Raw genomic sequence first — 16,678 nt, forward strand, 5'->3', positions numbered from 1 at the left:
AAGCTTCCTCCTGGCTGTCGGCAATGACCCCACTTTCGATGGTGAATCAACCTTGTTTCTTTTCGTCATCTATACCACCCTTACCATCTTCGCTTTAGAGGCCAAGCAATCCATCGTAAATGCACGGCCCTCCGAGGGGAAGCCGGAGACCCGGTCAACCGAACTCCCCAGTTCTCGCATCTCTTATCCCCCACGTTCGCTCCCGAGGAGAGCCATGACACAATCGGCGGCCCTTATACCCTCGTTCAGCCTATGGGACCCGACTAGGGAGAAATGTTGTTGGTAACTCGGTAGTCCCTGAGCCGGCCTATAATTCTTGGTCGGAAGAAAGGAACGGCCCTCGGCTTTCAGTCCCATGAACATTGACATTGAGGGGGAAATTATACCAAAGCACCATAAAGGAATGATTATGTTCAACCGATTCATTGTAGCTTTCTTTATAACCGAAATAGATTCGAGCTGCTGTCGGGTTCACTAGTTGGTGTCAGATGAAATTGGCGACTTGTCCAGATGAAACGACTGCTTGAACTAAATTCTTCATGCATAGACTCGTAATCGGAGCGTAGCAGTAAGATACTATTGTGACATATATCAACTTGGCGCCCCCCAGATATCTCTACATAGGAGGTGAAAATAATACATAGAGAAGATTATCGCAGCAGCAGCCCTTCGTAATGTACATTGTATGTATCTGGCTATCTGTGTCCATAATGCACGAAGCGCTGATTTCCATTCTCCAAATATCCAAGCGATTTGTTGTAATCGACTACTGGCCTTTGATACCCAGGTGGCGCATTTGATCGCATTGAAAGACCGGCCAGCTGTCTCGAAGTTATCTTAACTTCCGCTGTAAACAATGGTCCCTTGGCCCTCGAGTCGTGTGATTTGGCTTGCCAACCGGTGGCCTCAAATCCTTCGAAATTTACCAAATACTGCATGAAGAAATTCAATACCACTAGTCCCTCTTTGGCAAACGGAGACACTTACTTCGATCGAAAGCCCAGGGAAAATAAATGTCGGTTTGGTCTTCATCTCCAAGTCGATTTCTCCCTGCAAGACTCTACGATTCGGACCCTCGCCTAACTCTTGTGCACTCCAGAAATAAGCCTTACTTTCAACTGTGGTAATATAGTTGTTTGTCCTCCTTTCTGGGTCCTCGGACGCTGCTTCGCTGCCTATTGTTATAGCTCTGGTCAATGCAACTTGTATCGCTGTCGGACTACTGAGAAGGTCCAGCGCTTGGGAATCTTCGGACTCCAATATCAGATGCAGAGGAATCGGAGAACCCAGGGCATATTGGACTGGTGTTGCGAGTGATAGCTATCGAAATTTTTGGCTTAGATTTACGAGAATTTGGAGGCGACTATCTGCCGTGGTCTTTTACCCACCTGAACATTTATCTCTACATCCCTTTCACCAAAAAGTACACCTTCTACAGGGCGTTTCTGTAGCACTTTCCATCCTTCTGGGTCTAGCTTCGGACCGGGTATGGGTTTCCCTTCGGTATAAGCCAATGTTCGAAGCGACGTCGGAGCAGAAGCCGGCACGGTTAGAGGCTGATAGAGCATAGTCGTCGTTAACCTGTACGAATTATAAGTGGACTCTAATCGCCTTTTCAAGTTTTCCTGACTTACTTCTGGTTTACCTTCAACATTCCTCGCTTGACCGTTACCACTATTTTATAGTCCAAATACGCAGGACTCGCCCGTTCAGAGAAACTTGGGGGAAGCTGATAGAAGCCTTTTTTTCCGCGAGGCCCAGTCACCTCTACTTCCTTTGGTAGTGTGAATTGAAATGGCCAATCGTGTTTACCCATCAGTTTTGCAGAGGCCTTTGTTGCCTTCTCAGTTGACCATAACGTTTCCTTCAACGCCAAGAATCTTTCCGGCTCTTGGCCAACTGTGGTGGTCGTAGCCAGAACCTTTACAATAAATTACAATAAAATCGTTGATTGAGTTTTAGAAATACTTCTTTCGTACCTCAATATAGACCGCTTTCACCGAATCTGTCTTTTCGGCATCCAAATGCACAACCCCAGTAATGCTATCACCCTCCATGAAAGATGGCGCACTTGCAGTTGTAGGAGAACGGCTGTTCATTTGAAGCGTCAACCAGGCATATCCTTTCTCGTCCTGAAGACCCGTTTTGAACTGTGACTCGGGTGGAGATTCAGAAAGATATGGAATTGAACGTGAGCTTCCAGCGACATCAGCGTAGTTTGGCAGCTCCGCCTCGTTTGAGAAGGTAGCTGAAGTCATGGTAGATAGGTTGGAAGAATAGACGTATTATCGACAACTGTGTCGACTAGAAATCATGGGACTTGTGCTTGTGTGGGAGTGAACCAAATTGGCATGTCATGTGTACTTGAACCCGTGTACTGGGCATTTTCCTAGAACTAAACAAGCCGAAGAACGTTGGTTCCGATATCGACAAGTAGCTGTAGCGCTGAATAGAAGGGCTTCGGTCCCACTGGAGAAATAGAGCAGTCAAGCTTTCGACCCTGGAGAAACGGCCTTTGCCTGGAGAAACCAACGGCACGACTGGCATACTTACTGCTTCAAACTCCGACGAAAACCGATCCGATCTGCTCATTTCTGTGAATCGCCGACTATCTATACACAGCAAAAGGTTCAACAATTCTACAGAATAGCCGCTCAAAATTCTCTCCGAATTGCACAGAATATCACAGCTTGCTCAATTCCTGCCAAACGGTCTTTCACTGGGGTGTAAGCTTAGCACGAGCGTATTGTAAAAGAAAAAGAAGAACCTCTAATGCATTTCTATCTTCGACTGCACGGTTGTTGCGGGGTGTAGTACGGTAAGCACTTTGCATTATTCTATATATATATCCGACATTTATCTTCGCAGAGCCATGACTGGCTCGCAAGTTTCATATCAGGAACCGTCATCACCGGTTATTCATCTCTTATACGCCTTTGGTGAGTCAAAGTCGTTCAACAGGTCGAGTGGGCCAAGCCATTGATAGTTTCCGTGCAGCATTATTGGATAATCGCGTCTAAACCCTCAGAGGGGCTGAGTCTGCTGTTTTTGTTGCTTGGAAGCACATCTTCTGCGGCTGCAATGTGGGATATGTCAGTCTTTGTGTTGTGCGTCCGATCGTGCTGTTGAGTGGAATGGAATGTGCAGGATCAATATGCAATGGAGTGTGGCGCCATGCCGTCGTGCTTGTCCTTTTTTCCTTTGTCCCATTCCGCGTGTTGAGCGGAGTCTTTGATAGAGTTGGGGAAGATGTATCGAAGTGACGGCAGGCGCGTTTAAATCTATCCAGTGGTTCTGCTTCACACTCATGTATGTTCGGACGTTACACACCATGCCCCGTTGAAAGTATTTTCACTGACTGACTGCCGTTCTTGCAGTTGTATACTCCACACGAAGTTTTACCCTGAACATCGCAAGTATGTCCAATTTGAGCTTGAAGCGCCAAACGACGCTCGCATTTTCCCTACGCAAATCAAGACACCCGTAAAGAGCTTCGAATGGCGTTCGTCGCTCTTATATGCCTGGATAACTTTAGGCCATTTGTGCGTCTTGTCTGTTTCGCAAGCAGATTATCGCTCATTTAGAAATGCGGTGTATTCAGCGCGATTACGACTCTGTATCTCATACTCACAGCGGTACCCATGCTAGCTCCAGATGTCCCTCTTCCGGCTTCAGCGCAAACATGGGCAACTTTTCTGTCAGTGACGTCTGTCATTTTGGCGGCAATACAATATGCACCTCAATTGGTTCATACTTATACGCATAAAGTAGTAGGGCTGCTGAGTATTCCTATGTGTATGCAGTCTCCTGGGGCTCTTCTTATGATTCTTGGCTTTGCGTTAAGGTGAGCTGACGACCTTTGGGCTTTCCGCTTAAGTTGACATGCCTGATTTAGACCTGATACGAATTGGACGAGTTCGCTCACGTTCCTCGCCGCTGGGGTTGTACAAGCCACCCTTCTTGTTATATGTATCGCTTGGATATTCAGACCATGTCAACTCAGGATTGATGATTTTGGAAATCCAGTCGTGCTACCCGTAGTGGCGGCGGGCCCTATGGAGTCCGAGAGCGGAAAGTGGTGGATGTGTCATCGGATGCTGATGTTGAGGACGAGGGCTCGCCCCTTGTTCGAATATAGAACTGCCGCACTCATGTTTTGGCTGATAATTCCGTCTGTTCTGCATGCAATTCATCTTGGTCTCAATACTCTGTTTATGATTTTGCAAGCCCCGTCCTTGGGCCCGCGGTTCATTGTAATCAGCTGAAAGACAACATTCATTTCGCTCTCAAGACATCTTCCTCGCGTGGCTGGATCCACTCACTACGTAGTCTATGACGCTGAACACATTATTGTGAGTCCCAATTGACTGCTTTCCGCGTGGCTGACTGGTTTTAGTTCCAGTCAGAGACATAATGCGGGGGGCGGAAAGTCAACCACTGGATGCCTATAAAAACCTTCCGGTGGCGGCGTTTTGGTTCTCCATTCCTCTCTTTCGAACTCTCACTAACCACGGGCGCTCAACGGCGCAGTAATGCCCATCGATGAGTGCTTCGATGTGATTGATGTTCGATTTCGGTGATCGAGCTAGAGCTCCCCAGTCGAGCAGTATGTCCTCTTTCTCTCAAGCACATTTTCTTATCGACTGACTCTGATCACTTGACTGTTAGATGCTCGTCAATGGGTAGAAGCTCGTGATTGGTGGTCCCACTTTTTGGTGTTGACCAATGCGTACGCCCTTTTTATTACTGTTGAGTTTACACTGGCTCACGCGCTTTCAACGACAGTTGCGAATATACCCCCGGGCAAAGCCCACCCCCAGCGAGCGGCGGCCTCACCTTTTCTTGTCGGCATCGACCAATGCGTGCGTTTGTCTCTTGGCTCTCCCTCTTATCAGTGATTAAATGCGACTTTTGACAGTTTACCCCAATGGGCCAAATGTCCTAAACCCAACAAGCAGCAGTCGTGTCGGTTTTCTTTGACCACCACACCTACCACCGAGGGAGATTTTTGTTTGGCGCCTCCGTACGGTATTTCCGGGGAGGTGCTGTAGCGGGGCTGGCGTATGGTAGCTGTGCGCATTTCTGACTCTTTTAAATCCGTTTTGTCGCTGACCGGATAAACAGGGGGATGACTCGGCAGTCCGCCAGTTCGACTTCTGGGTATTCATTCCTCTTTTTCTTTGTTACAGTGGATCATCTATCAAGAAGTAAGTCATCTTTTTATTGCTTGAATGTGTTTGCTGATTGATTTGGATTATAGCCCGGCTAATCAGGTGAGTTTCTTTTATGCTTATGATTTTAGTTACTAGGGAACCGTTATTTTGTACTGGGGAGTATTACTGTAGCGCTTATCTATACTCTTTATTCTATTTCTTTATAGCTTTCTTTCTTGATTCATATATATTACTTGTACACTTTTATATATACAAGAGTCCTTTTATTTAGATGGCTCGAATGTTTGGGCTTTACGATATGGATTAGTAAAAGAGAAGACCTGTTTTGAACTGCGACCTGTACAGTGGAGGTCAAAAAGAAACGGAACTGAATGTCGACTTTCCGCGACATCAGCATGGTTTGGCAATTCCGCCTCACTTGGGCTAGTAGCCGAAGTCATGGCAAATAGGTTGGAAGAATACACGTATCATCGACAACTGTGTCGACTAGAAATGATGGGACTTGTCACTGCTCGTGTGGGAGTGAACCTAGCTTGACCTGGCTTGACATATCATGTGTGCCTTGTAAAAATTGATTTCCGATGACATGCCTATACTATCGGATCAAGCAACGAGAATGATATTGACACTGCTTATAGCATAAATATATCTATATCCATCTCTCCATTGGAATTGAATTAATGACGCGAGTAATTAGACCATGATAAGATATGACAATGAGAAGGAAAATACTGTCCAATTATGTGATTGAGAAACTGCCTGAAATGCAATGAAAACAGCTATGATGGAGGTATCTTAAGTAGACTTGGAGTAAGAGCAGGGAAAGAGAATCAAGTGGGGGAAGTAGTTTGAGGAAGGATCAGACAGGGGAGACTGCCCCTCCTCCCTCGCTCTCATGTCTTGTAAGGACAGAGTCCTTGATGACGTCTTCGGGCATGGACGTAAAGATGTCCCCCTTTACGAACGCAGCGATGGTGAGGATAAATAGCACGGCCCAGATGATGCACATGATAATTGCGAAGATGGTGTGAACGACACTAAACCCTGGGATGCGGAATATCCTCCCGAGTTCGCGCAGTGTAGCGATCCAACCAACTAAGGTCTCTGTCAGAAAGGAAAGATCAATAACTGAGGGGGAATGCCATACCATTCGGGAAGGTCAATGCCCAACATCCTAAGATATCCTTCAGCTCTTTGTGAACCTTGAACCACCAAGGAAGTGCGCCAAAGACAAAGAAAAATATCGCAAGGCCAAATAGTAACAGACTGCCCAAAACGCTGCATGCATACCATATCTCGCCGGCCATAGGAGACACTAGCTTCTGATGTTTGAGGCTAGATGAGAAATCCCAGAGCTTAGTCCAGAATTAGAAATTTCTCCTATCAAAGCGTGACGCACATTTCCATTGAACATTGTCCTAATTTTATTAAAGCCAAAGCAGTGAATCCTGGAGGTCCCGCAGCGACGAAGGCTCCGTTAGCTTGATGTCCTTCCAAGAAACCAGTCATCATGATTCTGAAAAGGAGTTGAGTCGATCGGCTACTCTGAGCTATTGTCACTGCAAACATACCTCATGATATAGATGCAGATGTAGAAAAAGGTCATGAAAAATCCAAGCCCTAAGATATAAGTGAATATGAAAAGTGGTAGCCACGTTCATCAGCATACCTTGGAAGAAATAGCCGACGAGTAAAACGCCCAATGCTCTGTTATCTTCGGGTGGTATGACACGGAGGGTATTGAAAGCGACAACTCCAACCAGCATCTGACTGATATTAAGTAAATGTATCAAAGAAGCGGCAAAAAGAAGCCAACCAGAGGAAAGATCTGTGTACGTCTGTGAGAAAATATATCCAGCGGCATTGAACCGATAATTGCTCACCAAGAATGCATAGGCTGGCGTGAAATGCGTCAGATCATGAGGTTTGTTGAACCAGATCATTAGCATCGGAAAACACGTCAATACCGCCAAAGTGACATAAATCCTTCATAGCATTCATTAGTTGGACAGAAAAAGACTACACCAGAGAGAAACCGACCAGAACAAAGCATATATGACATTGGGTCCGACATGGTTAGGGACAGCGTAATTTATAGTTCCAATGATGATTGTGGCAAAAGAAAGTACCTAATTTGGATGAGTCAGTATGTTATGCGGTCAATAAAAAAAAATAAGGCTAGCCACTTACGACCAAGGGTACAAATATACCTTTGACAGGATCCGTCAAAAGCCGGTACGCTTGTCGAGGATAAACTAAACGGGTAATTAGACGACACTATTTAAGAGAAATACTGAGCTGACGAACAGATCGCCTGCAGGAGGAGAGTGGTGATATTGAGCAGAAAGAGAGCCATGTTCAGGAAATAGAAGACAGTTTCGATGGATGCGACTATTGGTGATCTGTCTTTGAGGCCGTAAAGGACGACGTAGACAGCACTGGTACCCATGCCCACTGGGAACTATCAAAATTTTAGGCAACCGAACACGATAGCAATATTAATACTTACTGCTTGCCATGACCAACCATGTATTCGACGACCAACCGCACTTACTCGGGGCAATTTTGTCTGCGGTTGCTCGTCGTCATTTACCGTTCTGTCCGAGAGGATACTTCTTGTATCCGGAATTGAGGAAGATGCCATTGTTCAACGAGTGTGGAGTTTAGCGAGTAGTCCTTTCACAACCGGGTATAACACTGCCAGGGAGAGGATACAAACGCGCTGCGTTGTTTTGGAACGTCAAGTTCTGGAGAGGATAGAAAAGAGGGTGAAGGTTTAAGTATAAATGCAAGAAAAAGTTGGTGACGTTAATCTCGATGCTCGATTGATACATTACGCAACCTTATCATTTGTTACCTTCAAGAAGAGTGTTGGTTGAAATCGTAACGGCCTGTCTTCACCACTTAGGCTTCAGAGGTTTCCTTGGCTGCGATACCGATAACCGAACAAGAATATTTTGATCAAATCGACAAATCGACACCACAGGTCTTCAAGGCATGGAAGCCATAATGCAGGACATACGATATTTCTGCGAGTATTACAACACAAAGCAGCCCACAATACCACTTTTGAGGCCTTGGATCATTACTACCCTGCCTTCGAACTTGAAAAACTGGTTGATGGCACTTATTGATGGCACTAATCTCTGAAAAAAACGGAAGCAACCCTGCTGTCTAAAATTAAATGTTAGATAACGACGTAAGAGATTGGTCACTGAAAAAAAGTCTTTCTCGCTCAGTGATACGGGTTTCGAGTTTCGAGACATGATTGTCAGAAACTACATCAATGGTAATGGCGAGCGTCTTCACAAAGAAGGTCCACTGGGTAGAGTGAGCAATCAGCTATTACGAGCTGGCATCAGTCTAGGCGCCAAGCACCTTCACCGGCAGTACCCTACCGGCTCCGCAGCACTCAAAATTTGACCTATTCGAGACTCGAGAGCCACAAGGACGATTGCATTAGGCTAGACAATTCCCGCAGAAAAGTGTTTTTCCGTTCTTCGGGTTGAGATGATAAACTAGAATCAAGTTGGGATTAGAAACACCATTGGGTGAATCTAAAGACGGCCTATAATCTCTTCAAAAACCATTTGCAAGTCTTCCTTTGAAGGGGTTAGAGAATTCCACCGAATGCCGAGCCCTTCGTCGGTAGACGGTTTGGGAATAACATGGAAGTGGGCATGTTTCACTTCCTAAGGTGGCCGGTGATGGCGCGACGATGAATGATGTAGCTCAAAACAAGAAAACCATTACTAAACAGTCTAAACTTACCTGATGCGCTAGTGGGCCGTTATTTTGCAATATATTATAGTCCTCCACACCCTGAGCAATGGCGATCTTCTTGGCGATGGTGAGAGTGTCATTCAAGTACTCATCGGGAATGTCGGCAAGTTTTTCACCGTGAACTAAGAGCTCGGATATTAGATTTGTTCAAGTGTGGTGTACTTGCAGAGCGGGAAATGCACATTTGGGTATGATGAGCGCATGGCCTCTGGATAGCGTCCAGCGTCCAACGTCGACGAGAACTGAGCATCTAAGCCCAAAAGGATGAACTTGGTAAATATTCATTTGTCATGATCAGAGATCGGCTTGTAAACGAACGAGTATTCCGTTTCGATCAGTTTGAAACTCGGGACGTCTCCTACACATGATGTCGTTGTAATCGACTCGAAAGTGTCCGGCCTAATAAGTCTCACCTTTAACTATTTTGCAGAATTGGCACTCTGCATTCAGGCTCGGTCTGGCAAGGAAAGTATTGAAGAAATAGGCTACGGCAATACAAAGGTACTCGCCTATTGGCCATTGCCATTACTTAGTATGTAGGGCAGGAACACCCTCGAACACCGCGATTGCGCAAGGAAATCTGCGTTTGATAGCCTCAGGATAGCCTCTTGTAGCCTCCCACCTGGAGTCCCACGGCAAAACTCTTGTTCCGATCGGCACCCAGCGTCACAATTAGTATTGTTTCTCTACTGTTGGAGCCGTCCTTACTGCTCCAGCTAATCAGGGAACAGCGTACAGTAAACTATATGAAGTAGTAGGATATGAGACGTATTTCTTCAATAATCTTTACCTTTCTGACTAACAGAAAGCAATTGCTTTTGTTCAATCGGAAAATGTGATAACGTGTAAGGATTTCAAAGTTGTAACTGAACACTTAACAATACGTTCAAGTTTGACACTTATAACCAGCAGCTTTCTGGAAAGCCTCCGGCATTTTCAGATAATGGATTGGATAATATTTAAGCAAGTCAAGGTCTCCCTGAGTCATAATTTTCTCAAGAATTGTTTTTCCGACTCCTTGTTCACCGAACCGTGTTTAGACACACTCTAGAGGCGGCTTTTAATCTCTTCGAAAACCTTTTTCAATTCTTCACTTGGAGGGGTTGTGTGATTCCACACTATACCGAGTCCTTCCTCGGCGGACGGTTTCGGAATAACGTGGAAGTGGACATGGCCTACTACCTGAGATGATGATGCGACGATGAGTGATGCAACTCAAGGGAAAGAGAACCATTATTACCTGATGTGCCAATGCACCATTGTTTTGCAAAATATTGTATTCTTTCACACCTTGGGCAACGGCGATCTTCTTGGCGATGGGGAGAGTGTCATTTAAGTATTCATCGGGAATTTCGGTAAGTTTTTCGCCGTGATCTGTAAATTTGGACATTAGCTTTCTGTGGTATGTATCTGCAAGGTGGGTAACACACATTTTGGAATAATGAGCGCGTGGCCTTTAGATAGGGGATTGATATCAAGGAAAGAGTATCTAAGCGAGAGATGGGTGAGGTTGAAAACGCGCTCAAAGGTGGATTAATATATATACGAACGAGAACTCTGTTTCAATCAACTTCAAGCTCGGAATGTCTCCTATACGTAGTTGTAGCATTAGAAAGGAATCTTGTATTAATCTTGCCTTTGATTATTTTGCAAAAGAGGCAATCCGCGGTCAAGAACAACCTGGAAAGGAAAGGAGACGAGTTGAGAAAGGAAAGAGATCGCTCTGCGAGGGTACTCGCCTGCTAGCCATTATCAAGTTCAGAGTGATGGTGTATGTTGCTTTCCAAGCAGGTAACGGCTTTATATGCCGAGCGTTCGGCAAGGCGGATCAAATTATTACATTCACAACAGCTATGAAGTCTTGCTTTTCCTCCATAATTTCGAACGGGTTTCCTCTCACAAAGGGACCCGCGTTCAACAGAATCCAGGCAGGCTCAAGCGGAGAGCCCTCGGTCGAGCCGGCCGTGTGATGTTGTATTACCCGGTCCAGAAATAACGAGATGACGTGGTTAAAATCCATTTCAGGACTGGACCTCCATCGTCCTTTCATGCTCGAGTCCGGATGTTGTGCAAAACTGCACAAACCTCTCTCACCGATAATCGTCGTCCTCTTGCTCGTATGGGTCGCGTTTGCCACTGCTGAATCTGCTGAATCTACCTCTTATAATGACCCATGTCGTGTAATTTCTCTAAGTGCCCCAAAGCCTGCCGAGCCTCCGATGTGCTACTTGAAACCGCTAAGGCTCCTGGAACCGGTCCAGGAAGACCTACTGCTCTCTTTCGAAGAATGGAAGGCTAAACAGCACCATGGAGCCGAGACTGGCCCTCCAGCTGGCGTGACAAGCGACAATGGGAGTGAGGTTGGAGACGGTATGGGGAATGGTAGTAAACCACCAAAGGCAGAAGATGCGTCGTCGATACGGTCTTCGGGCCAGGAGGTCCATCAGTCGCAAGCGTCTGGTCGATCAAAAGAAAGCCCACCTCATCCTTCACCTCAGTTCCCGGTACCTATTGTACCTATAGTCGATCGCTTCAACTACGCATCGTTGGATTGTTCTGCACGGGTCCACAAGGCTCACAAAGAGGCGAAACATTCATCGAATATCTTGTCCTCGAAGAAAGACCGTTACTTGCTGAGCCCTTGCAAGACGAAGGAACCACAATTCGTCATCATCGAATTATGCGAGGACATCCGAGTTGATGTCGTGGAACTGGCGAATTTCGAGTTCTTCAGCGGGGTGTTCAAGGACGTCACAGTCAGCGTCGCGAAGACATCTTGGGAAGAAGCAAGGTGGACGGTCCTGGGCACTTGGAAGGCGAAAAATGTGAGGGGAATTCAGGTGTGTCTGTCTATGTAGCTTCTACATTGTGTGTGAGCTTACATTCTATTAGACCTTTCGCCCACCGATTCCACTAAAAGGATTCTATCGGTACCTTCGGATCGATTTTCACTCGCATTATGGATCAGAATACTACTGCCCTGTCTCTTTGGTCGCAGTTTACGGATTCACGCATCTGGAGGAGTGGAACTGGGAATTATATGAAGCGGAGAGGACTAAATTAGACGCAATATCACCAGAGGCTTCTATTCATCAGACACCAGATTCGGCCAAAACCGATAGCGCAGGAGTCATATTTGGCCAAGAGACCACTCTACCAACCGACTCTCCAGAGGAGGATGTAATCCCCTCAACCTTGCTTACCAAAATTCTACAACCCTCCACCGATCCTCACATCTTACCTCCGTTTATCATCACACAGTTCTATGATTTCGAGGCTCCTTACGTTGCTCCGTCAAGCACCAAGACATCCACATCTTCTCCAACACCTTTCTCAGCGACATACCATCCAACAGCCTCCCCATCCAGCGCCCGTATATCACCAGCGTCTCATCCTAACACAGCAAACACAATCACGAGTTCGCCCGTTGAAACAAATGTGCTACCGACCTGTACCACTTCTTCCACTGTCCTAATGTCGACCCCGGTTTCCGGTTCCCAAGGTTCCCTCCCATTATCGGTCTCCGGTGGAGAGTCCATCTTTCGCACCATTATGAATAGAGTACTGGAACTGGAAAGCAATCACACACTATACGAGCAGTATATGGCACAACAGCAATTCCTTGTACGCGAAGCATTGAAACGATTAGGCGAAGACATTGGACGGCTTGAAGGCGTGGTTCGTTGCTTCACGATTCCCCAGAATTTTTACCAATTTAAAGATGTTTCTTTATTAATCAGGGAAAGGCTCACCGACAAATACATGATAGAGCAACACAAGAATGGGAAAAACAGCGGAAAAGATGGCAGTTCGAACATGCACAACTCCTTCAGCGAATAGACTATTTGACTGATGAGGTAAATGACTCGAATTTATCGGCCAATTACCTGCCTTGTTCACAGATCCTGCTTTATTATTCAGATCATCATGGAAAAGCGTCTGGGAGTCGCCCAGCTTTGCTTGTTACTCGCTGTTCTGGTGTTCATGGGCCTGACGCGTGGCTCTCGGGGACCAATTGATGCGGACCGACGGCGTTGGGGGACCGCGCTCAAGAGTTTCAGTGATGATTGGCGTCATCGGAGAACAGAGTCTGGAACTGATGGAAGCCATGTCAGGACTCTGTCATCAATGCTTCCGGTCATACCATTACGATCTGCGGAGTCTGGCTCAAATCACTCTTCAGGTGAAATCTACGAGAAAATCTCATCTGCTACGCCCCCCCTCACAAGCATCGACTTAAATATCCTCTCTCATCATGATCAACGACAACAGAGACGCCGTGGCCGTGGGGATCACGGGTCGGAAAACGTGCAGAACGTTTACCTTCAAGTAGATGGTGGCTCGCGCAGTCGATCTCGGACAACATCCGGACCACGTCGCCGGACTTCCTCCCGGATTCGAGGTCAAGGGTCAACTTCTCGACAAGCCTTAGAAGCACGTCATAGTCGTGCACCTAGTGTTGCGAATACACCAACAAAAGGCGTTAGAGCCAGTCCCACAGTGGGATCCATCAGGCTCAACGTTTATGACTCGAAGCGTGGGGATTCAGTGCGAAGATCTCATTCGAGTCAAGGGACTATTGACCTTGCTCTTGAAGAAGCCTGGGGTGGATCAAGAGGTAATGGTAAAAGTGCGCGTACATGGGCTAGAACTGCCCATTTACATGAAGTGAAGCAGAAGCGGCAACGGAATAATTCAGGGTCTTTGTTCAGCGGTAGCATTAACGGTGATAAGCACTCGGAATATTCAGAAAGTACAAAAGACAATGACTCGGACGTCTTTGGTGGCACTGAAAAGCCGGAATTGTTGGTTACAAATACTGCGGGTGTGGAAACTGATGCTGATGGTTGGGAAAGCGCTAGTGATGTAGAATATTGAGAAAGTCGATGGGCGTAGCATTTGTTTTTCTCAGCGTTTTGATTAGATATCTTGGATCTTTCCTGGTTTCCTCCGTTCTCCCTGGACCATTCTGTTCAGTATACCCAAACAGCGTAACTTCTACCCTTCATCTTCAATATTGACACAACGCCTATCCTCTGTCATTGCATATCTAAGTCCATATGTTATCCCTAGCTTTTGTCTCTTGATCGCAGCATATTTATGGCTTTGAAGCACGGCAGGAGGCAACGCCCTCACTAGAATTGGTAGTATAAGTTCTGTCATCTGATAAAATCAGAATAGCGTATGGGTAAATAATTGATTGGGATACGTTCAGCCAGATGGGCTTGAGGAGTTCGCACAGCTTTGGAGTCGAGGATTGAAGTTGTGAATGGCTGAGCACTGGTTTTTCGGTGTTAAGTACATACCCTTGAATAAAGACTACAGACTCGGAGATTTCTAGTTTCCGAAGATATCCTTGTAGATACTAGGATTTCTGATAAAAGGCAATGCGCATAAATATGTGAAACGAAACGACTACCAAAGTAACCGAGGATAGCCGGCCTTTGGCGATATGGGGTTCCCTCCTGGCAATGTCGAGTCACCCGCCGCCTTTCTCGGCCTTTCTCCTTACGACTTGGCGGAGTCAAATCTCAAAATAAAACAAAAACTCAAATTCAGGGCCAAAGCTTACACCTACGGCCTCCTCAGGGCCTCCTACACGAAAACATCTGTGGCGTGAATTTCGGACCCGGTTGACATCGCGAAAAAGGACCCTGTACATGAGACATCTCACAGCCAGGTTGCCATGGGACAGACATAGGCGGGAGATAGGTTAATCCTGGGGTCCACTACACATTGTCGTTGACATAATTTGATGCTTGGTGGCTGCTGACAGTGGCACTCCGGGCCATCATCAGCGCCGCCGGCCGCAGCAACACGCAAAAATAGTTAGATTTTAAGTAGATAACAACCTATGACGTGATGAGGTTCTGTGCACCCAGTCGCTGAAATTATTTACGGTAGCAAAAATTCAAGTCCATGATACCGATGAAAGCTTCAAACGCTCAACCTGAGACTGTATGACGGTTATCTTTTGGTGAAACCATGGAGCCTTTTGACAACTGCCAGGCGACCAGCTCGGCCTGAGCTCGGCCATTGAATCGGCTGCCAAGGCGAAAAAAAAGCTTAGAATAAACGTTCAATTTTCCATACGGGTGAGCAGTGCTAGTGAGGCTCCGGCTTAAAAAAAAAGGCAACACCCGCTGGATCTTTGTTTCGATTTCTTAATTTCTTGGTTGCTAACCGTCGCATGACAACGCGCAGTGTAACTATTACATTCAAATACTCGAGGGTTTAGTACACTAATAATTAGGATCAGTCCATTAATGCAACATCTGATATATGAATTCGCAGGAAATCTGTCAATCAATCAAAGCGGCGGCCGGAATGCAACAGGACCGTCACCGTTACTGCGACGTCCAATAATCCTGTCTGGACGGCAGCCGTAGTAATTTCCAACAAGATCCCCCGGGCCGTTCGAGTAATCTTTGCTAGCGGTTCTCCAGCCTTGTCATTACCCAGGGTATATAACTATGAGATATTAGGCAGATCTGGTAAAAGAAAAGAAAAACCTACGGAAATCACTTCACTGCTGTTCTTCCAGATATACTGTTGACCTTTGATATCCATAAATCTACCCCTGAGAGTTTGTTAATCGATATTGATATATTGCAGATAAGTGATAACAACATACTTTCCGCCCGGAGTTAACCGAAGAAGGGAAGATGCTCGCTGCTTCCGGATCGAGCGAGAGACCTCTACTTCCGGATGACGTTGCCAGTCAATCATGCTTGAAGTCTCCCCATCAGCCCGCCTGATTGTTGTGTTCCCGAGACCCCGTTTGTTCGTTGTAATTTTATACGACTTTCGAAAGCTCGTATCCGTCACGTCACAATTGAGAAAATCCTGGTCTGTACTCGAGAACACGAAAGTGATAATGTTGGGTGAAAGCACAGGGATATGGTGAGGTAGTGCGCCATATGTAGGAGAGACCCTTTGATCAAGAAGAGGATAATTGCTCGTATGCTGGTTAGTCCAGACTCCTTGATCGTATGGATTGCCGAACATGTGTGCGTGAGGTCAAGATATTGGAGGTTACGGGAGAGGCCTTGTAAGAGTGGAAAGCGGTACTTATGGTCCTCCACCCTGTCATACTTCCAAGGAATAAAAAGAGCCAGGGTTGCTGATGAAACATGACGGCGACGGTGGCCTCGGTGTTCTGTAAATTCCCTCGATCTCAAGGACGGGTACCTGCTTGCAGGCAATTAACTTCAGATCGGGTTAAGTGACTTGGTAAGTGCGACGGGGCATCTCGGTGATGCATGATCGAACTTTGCAAATTTTAAAATAGATCATTTTTCCACTACAGATGATGGGAGCTTTATTCGGTGAACTCGTGCACGGTGACCGGTGACCTATTACTAGGGCGTACATAGGAGACGACACACTGCAGATCTAGTCGACAGACTTGCTACAACAAACAAGCCAACCGCAAAGCATGAAGTTCACACAGGCATAACACTGATGCGTCACCAGTAGGTCCGATATACCGGATTTTGCAAAAGGGGATGTTAACACATACTTGTGGACTCACTCGGGGAAGACGAATGCTCCGAAGACTCGCAACGATCTTGACATTTCATTTATCGTAAACATTGCCCAAGCGATCCCAATCATCTGCATTGAGTAGTGTGACAGCCCTGGGTTCTCTTTAGGTTTGATTAAACTACGTGAGATTGTATAGATCTACAAAGTCAAAAATTACCAACCAGTCGGCGGAC

The 16,678-nt window shown here is 46.3% G+C and overlaps 8 protein-coding genes across 8 annotated transcripts; 3 read left to right on the forward strand and 5 right to left on the reverse strand.

The window, feature by feature from the left end:
* Nucleotides 1–643: 643 nt before the first annotated feature.
* On the reverse strand, nucleotides 644–2,293 carry AGABI2DRAFT_179417 (hypothetical protein). The gene is made up of 5 exons (XM_006462736.1): nucleotides 1,980–2,293; nucleotides 1,635–1,921; nucleotides 1,389–1,581; nucleotides 988–1,320; nucleotides 644–932 (listed from the first exon to the last, which is right to left on the reverse strand). Exons 1-5 carry the CDS (start codon nucleotides 2,256–2,258, stop codon nucleotides 696–698), a joined length of 1,329 nt encoding a protein of 442 aa, XP_006462799.1. The 5' UTR covers nucleotides 2,259–2,293; the 3' UTR covers nucleotides 644–695.
* Nucleotides 2,294–2,872: 579 nt separating this feature from the next.
* On the forward strand, nucleotides 2,873–4,686 carry AGABI2DRAFT_186661 (hypothetical protein; the record flags this gene model as incomplete). The annotated part of the gene is made up of 7 exons (XM_006462737.1): nucleotides 2,873–2,914; nucleotides 2,998–3,111; nucleotides 3,239–3,309; nucleotides 3,378–3,542; nucleotides 3,602–3,844; nucleotides 3,896–4,028; nucleotides 4,669–4,686. 7 exons carry the CDS (start codon nucleotides 2,873–2,875, stop codon nucleotides 4,684–4,686), a joined length of 786 nt encoding a protein of 261 aa, XP_006462800.1.
* AGABI2DRAFT_179418 (hypothetical protein) lies at nucleotides 4,682–5,345 on the forward strand (the record flags this gene model as incomplete). Its single annotated transcript, XM_006462738.1, has 5 exons — nucleotides 4,682–4,729; nucleotides 4,786–4,862; nucleotides 5,125–5,207; nucleotides 5,261–5,273; nucleotides 5,310–5,345. The coding sequence occupies exons 1-5, from the start codon at nucleotides 4,726–4,728 to the stop codon at nucleotides 5,343–5,345; spliced, it is 213 nt and encodes a 70-aa protein (XP_006462801.1). The 5' UTR covers nucleotides 4,682–4,725.
* Nucleotides 5,346–6,033: 688 nt separating this feature from the next.
* Nucleotides 6,034–7,818, reverse strand: AGABI2DRAFT_119642 (hypothetical protein; the record flags this gene model as incomplete). Its single annotated transcript, XM_006462739.1, has 11 exons — nucleotides 6,034–6,269; nucleotides 6,322–6,509; nucleotides 6,574–6,690; nucleotides 6,746–6,794; nucleotides 6,844–6,940; nucleotides 6,991–7,002; nucleotides 7,058–7,160; nucleotides 7,215–7,303; nucleotides 7,365–7,429; nucleotides 7,482–7,635; nucleotides 7,684–7,818. The coding sequence occupies 11 exons, from the start codon at nucleotides 7,816–7,818 to the stop codon at nucleotides 6,034–6,036; spliced, it is 1,245 nt and encodes a 414-aa protein (XP_006462802.1).
* A 788-nt stretch (nucleotides 7,819–8,606) lies between these two features.
* On the reverse strand, nucleotides 8,607–9,534 carry AGABI2DRAFT_137445 (hypothetical protein). Its single transcript, XM_006462740.1, has 6 exons — nucleotides 9,467–9,534; nucleotides 9,371–9,414; nucleotides 9,276–9,315; nucleotides 9,140–9,207; nucleotides 8,946–9,079; nucleotides 8,607–8,866 (listed from the first exon to the last, which is right to left on the reverse strand). Exons 1-6 carry the CDS (start codon nucleotides 9,475–9,477, stop codon nucleotides 8,732–8,734), a joined length of 432 nt encoding a protein of 143 aa, XP_006462803.1. The 5' UTR covers nucleotides 9,478–9,534; the 3' UTR covers nucleotides 8,607–8,731.
* A 335-nt stretch (nucleotides 9,535–9,869) lies between these two features.
* AGABI2DRAFT_193890 (hypothetical protein) lies at nucleotides 9,870–10,739 on the reverse strand. The gene is made up of 6 exons (XM_006462741.1): nucleotides 10,697–10,739; nucleotides 10,594–10,637; nucleotides 10,508–10,547; nucleotides 10,388–10,446; nucleotides 10,198–10,331; nucleotides 9,870–10,139 (listed from the first exon to the last, which is right to left on the reverse strand). The coding sequence occupies exons 1-6, from the start codon at nucleotides 10,705–10,707 to the stop codon at nucleotides 10,005–10,007; spliced, it is 423 nt and encodes a 140-aa protein (XP_006462804.1). The 5' UTR covers nucleotides 10,708–10,739; the 3' UTR covers nucleotides 9,870–10,004.
* Nucleotides 10,740–11,005: 266 nt separating this feature from the next.
* Nucleotides 11,006–13,835, forward strand: AGABI2DRAFT_119644 (hypothetical protein; the record flags this gene model as incomplete). The annotated part of the gene is made up of 4 exons (XM_006462742.1): nucleotides 11,006–11,797; nucleotides 11,850–12,635; nucleotides 12,698–12,814; nucleotides 12,879–13,835. 4 exons carry the CDS (start codon nucleotides 11,006–11,008, stop codon nucleotides 13,833–13,835), a joined length of 2,652 nt encoding a protein of 883 aa, XP_006462805.1.
* Nucleotides 13,836–15,116: 1,281 nt separating this feature from the next.
* AGABI2DRAFT_179422 (hypothetical protein) lies at nucleotides 15,117–16,003 on the reverse strand. The gene is made up of 3 exons (XM_006462743.1): nucleotides 15,592–16,003; nucleotides 15,474–15,537; nucleotides 15,117–15,428 (listed from the first exon to the last, which is right to left on the reverse strand). Exons 1-3 carry the CDS (start codon nucleotides 15,963–15,965, stop codon nucleotides 15,264–15,266), a joined length of 603 nt encoding a protein of 200 aa, XP_006462806.1. The 5' UTR covers nucleotides 15,966–16,003; the 3' UTR covers nucleotides 15,117–15,263.
* Between the last annotated feature and the right edge of the window lie 675 nt (nucleotides 16,004–16,678).

This window comes from Agaricus bisporus, assembly GCF_000300575.1.
Source record: "Agaricus bisporus var. bisporus H97 unplaced genomic scaffold AGABI2scaffold_7, whole genome shotgun sequence".
In the NCBI taxonomy this organism is placed as follows: domain Eukaryota; kingdom Fungi; phylum Basidiomycota; class Agaricomycetes; order Agaricales; family Agaricaceae; genus Agaricus; species Agaricus bisporus.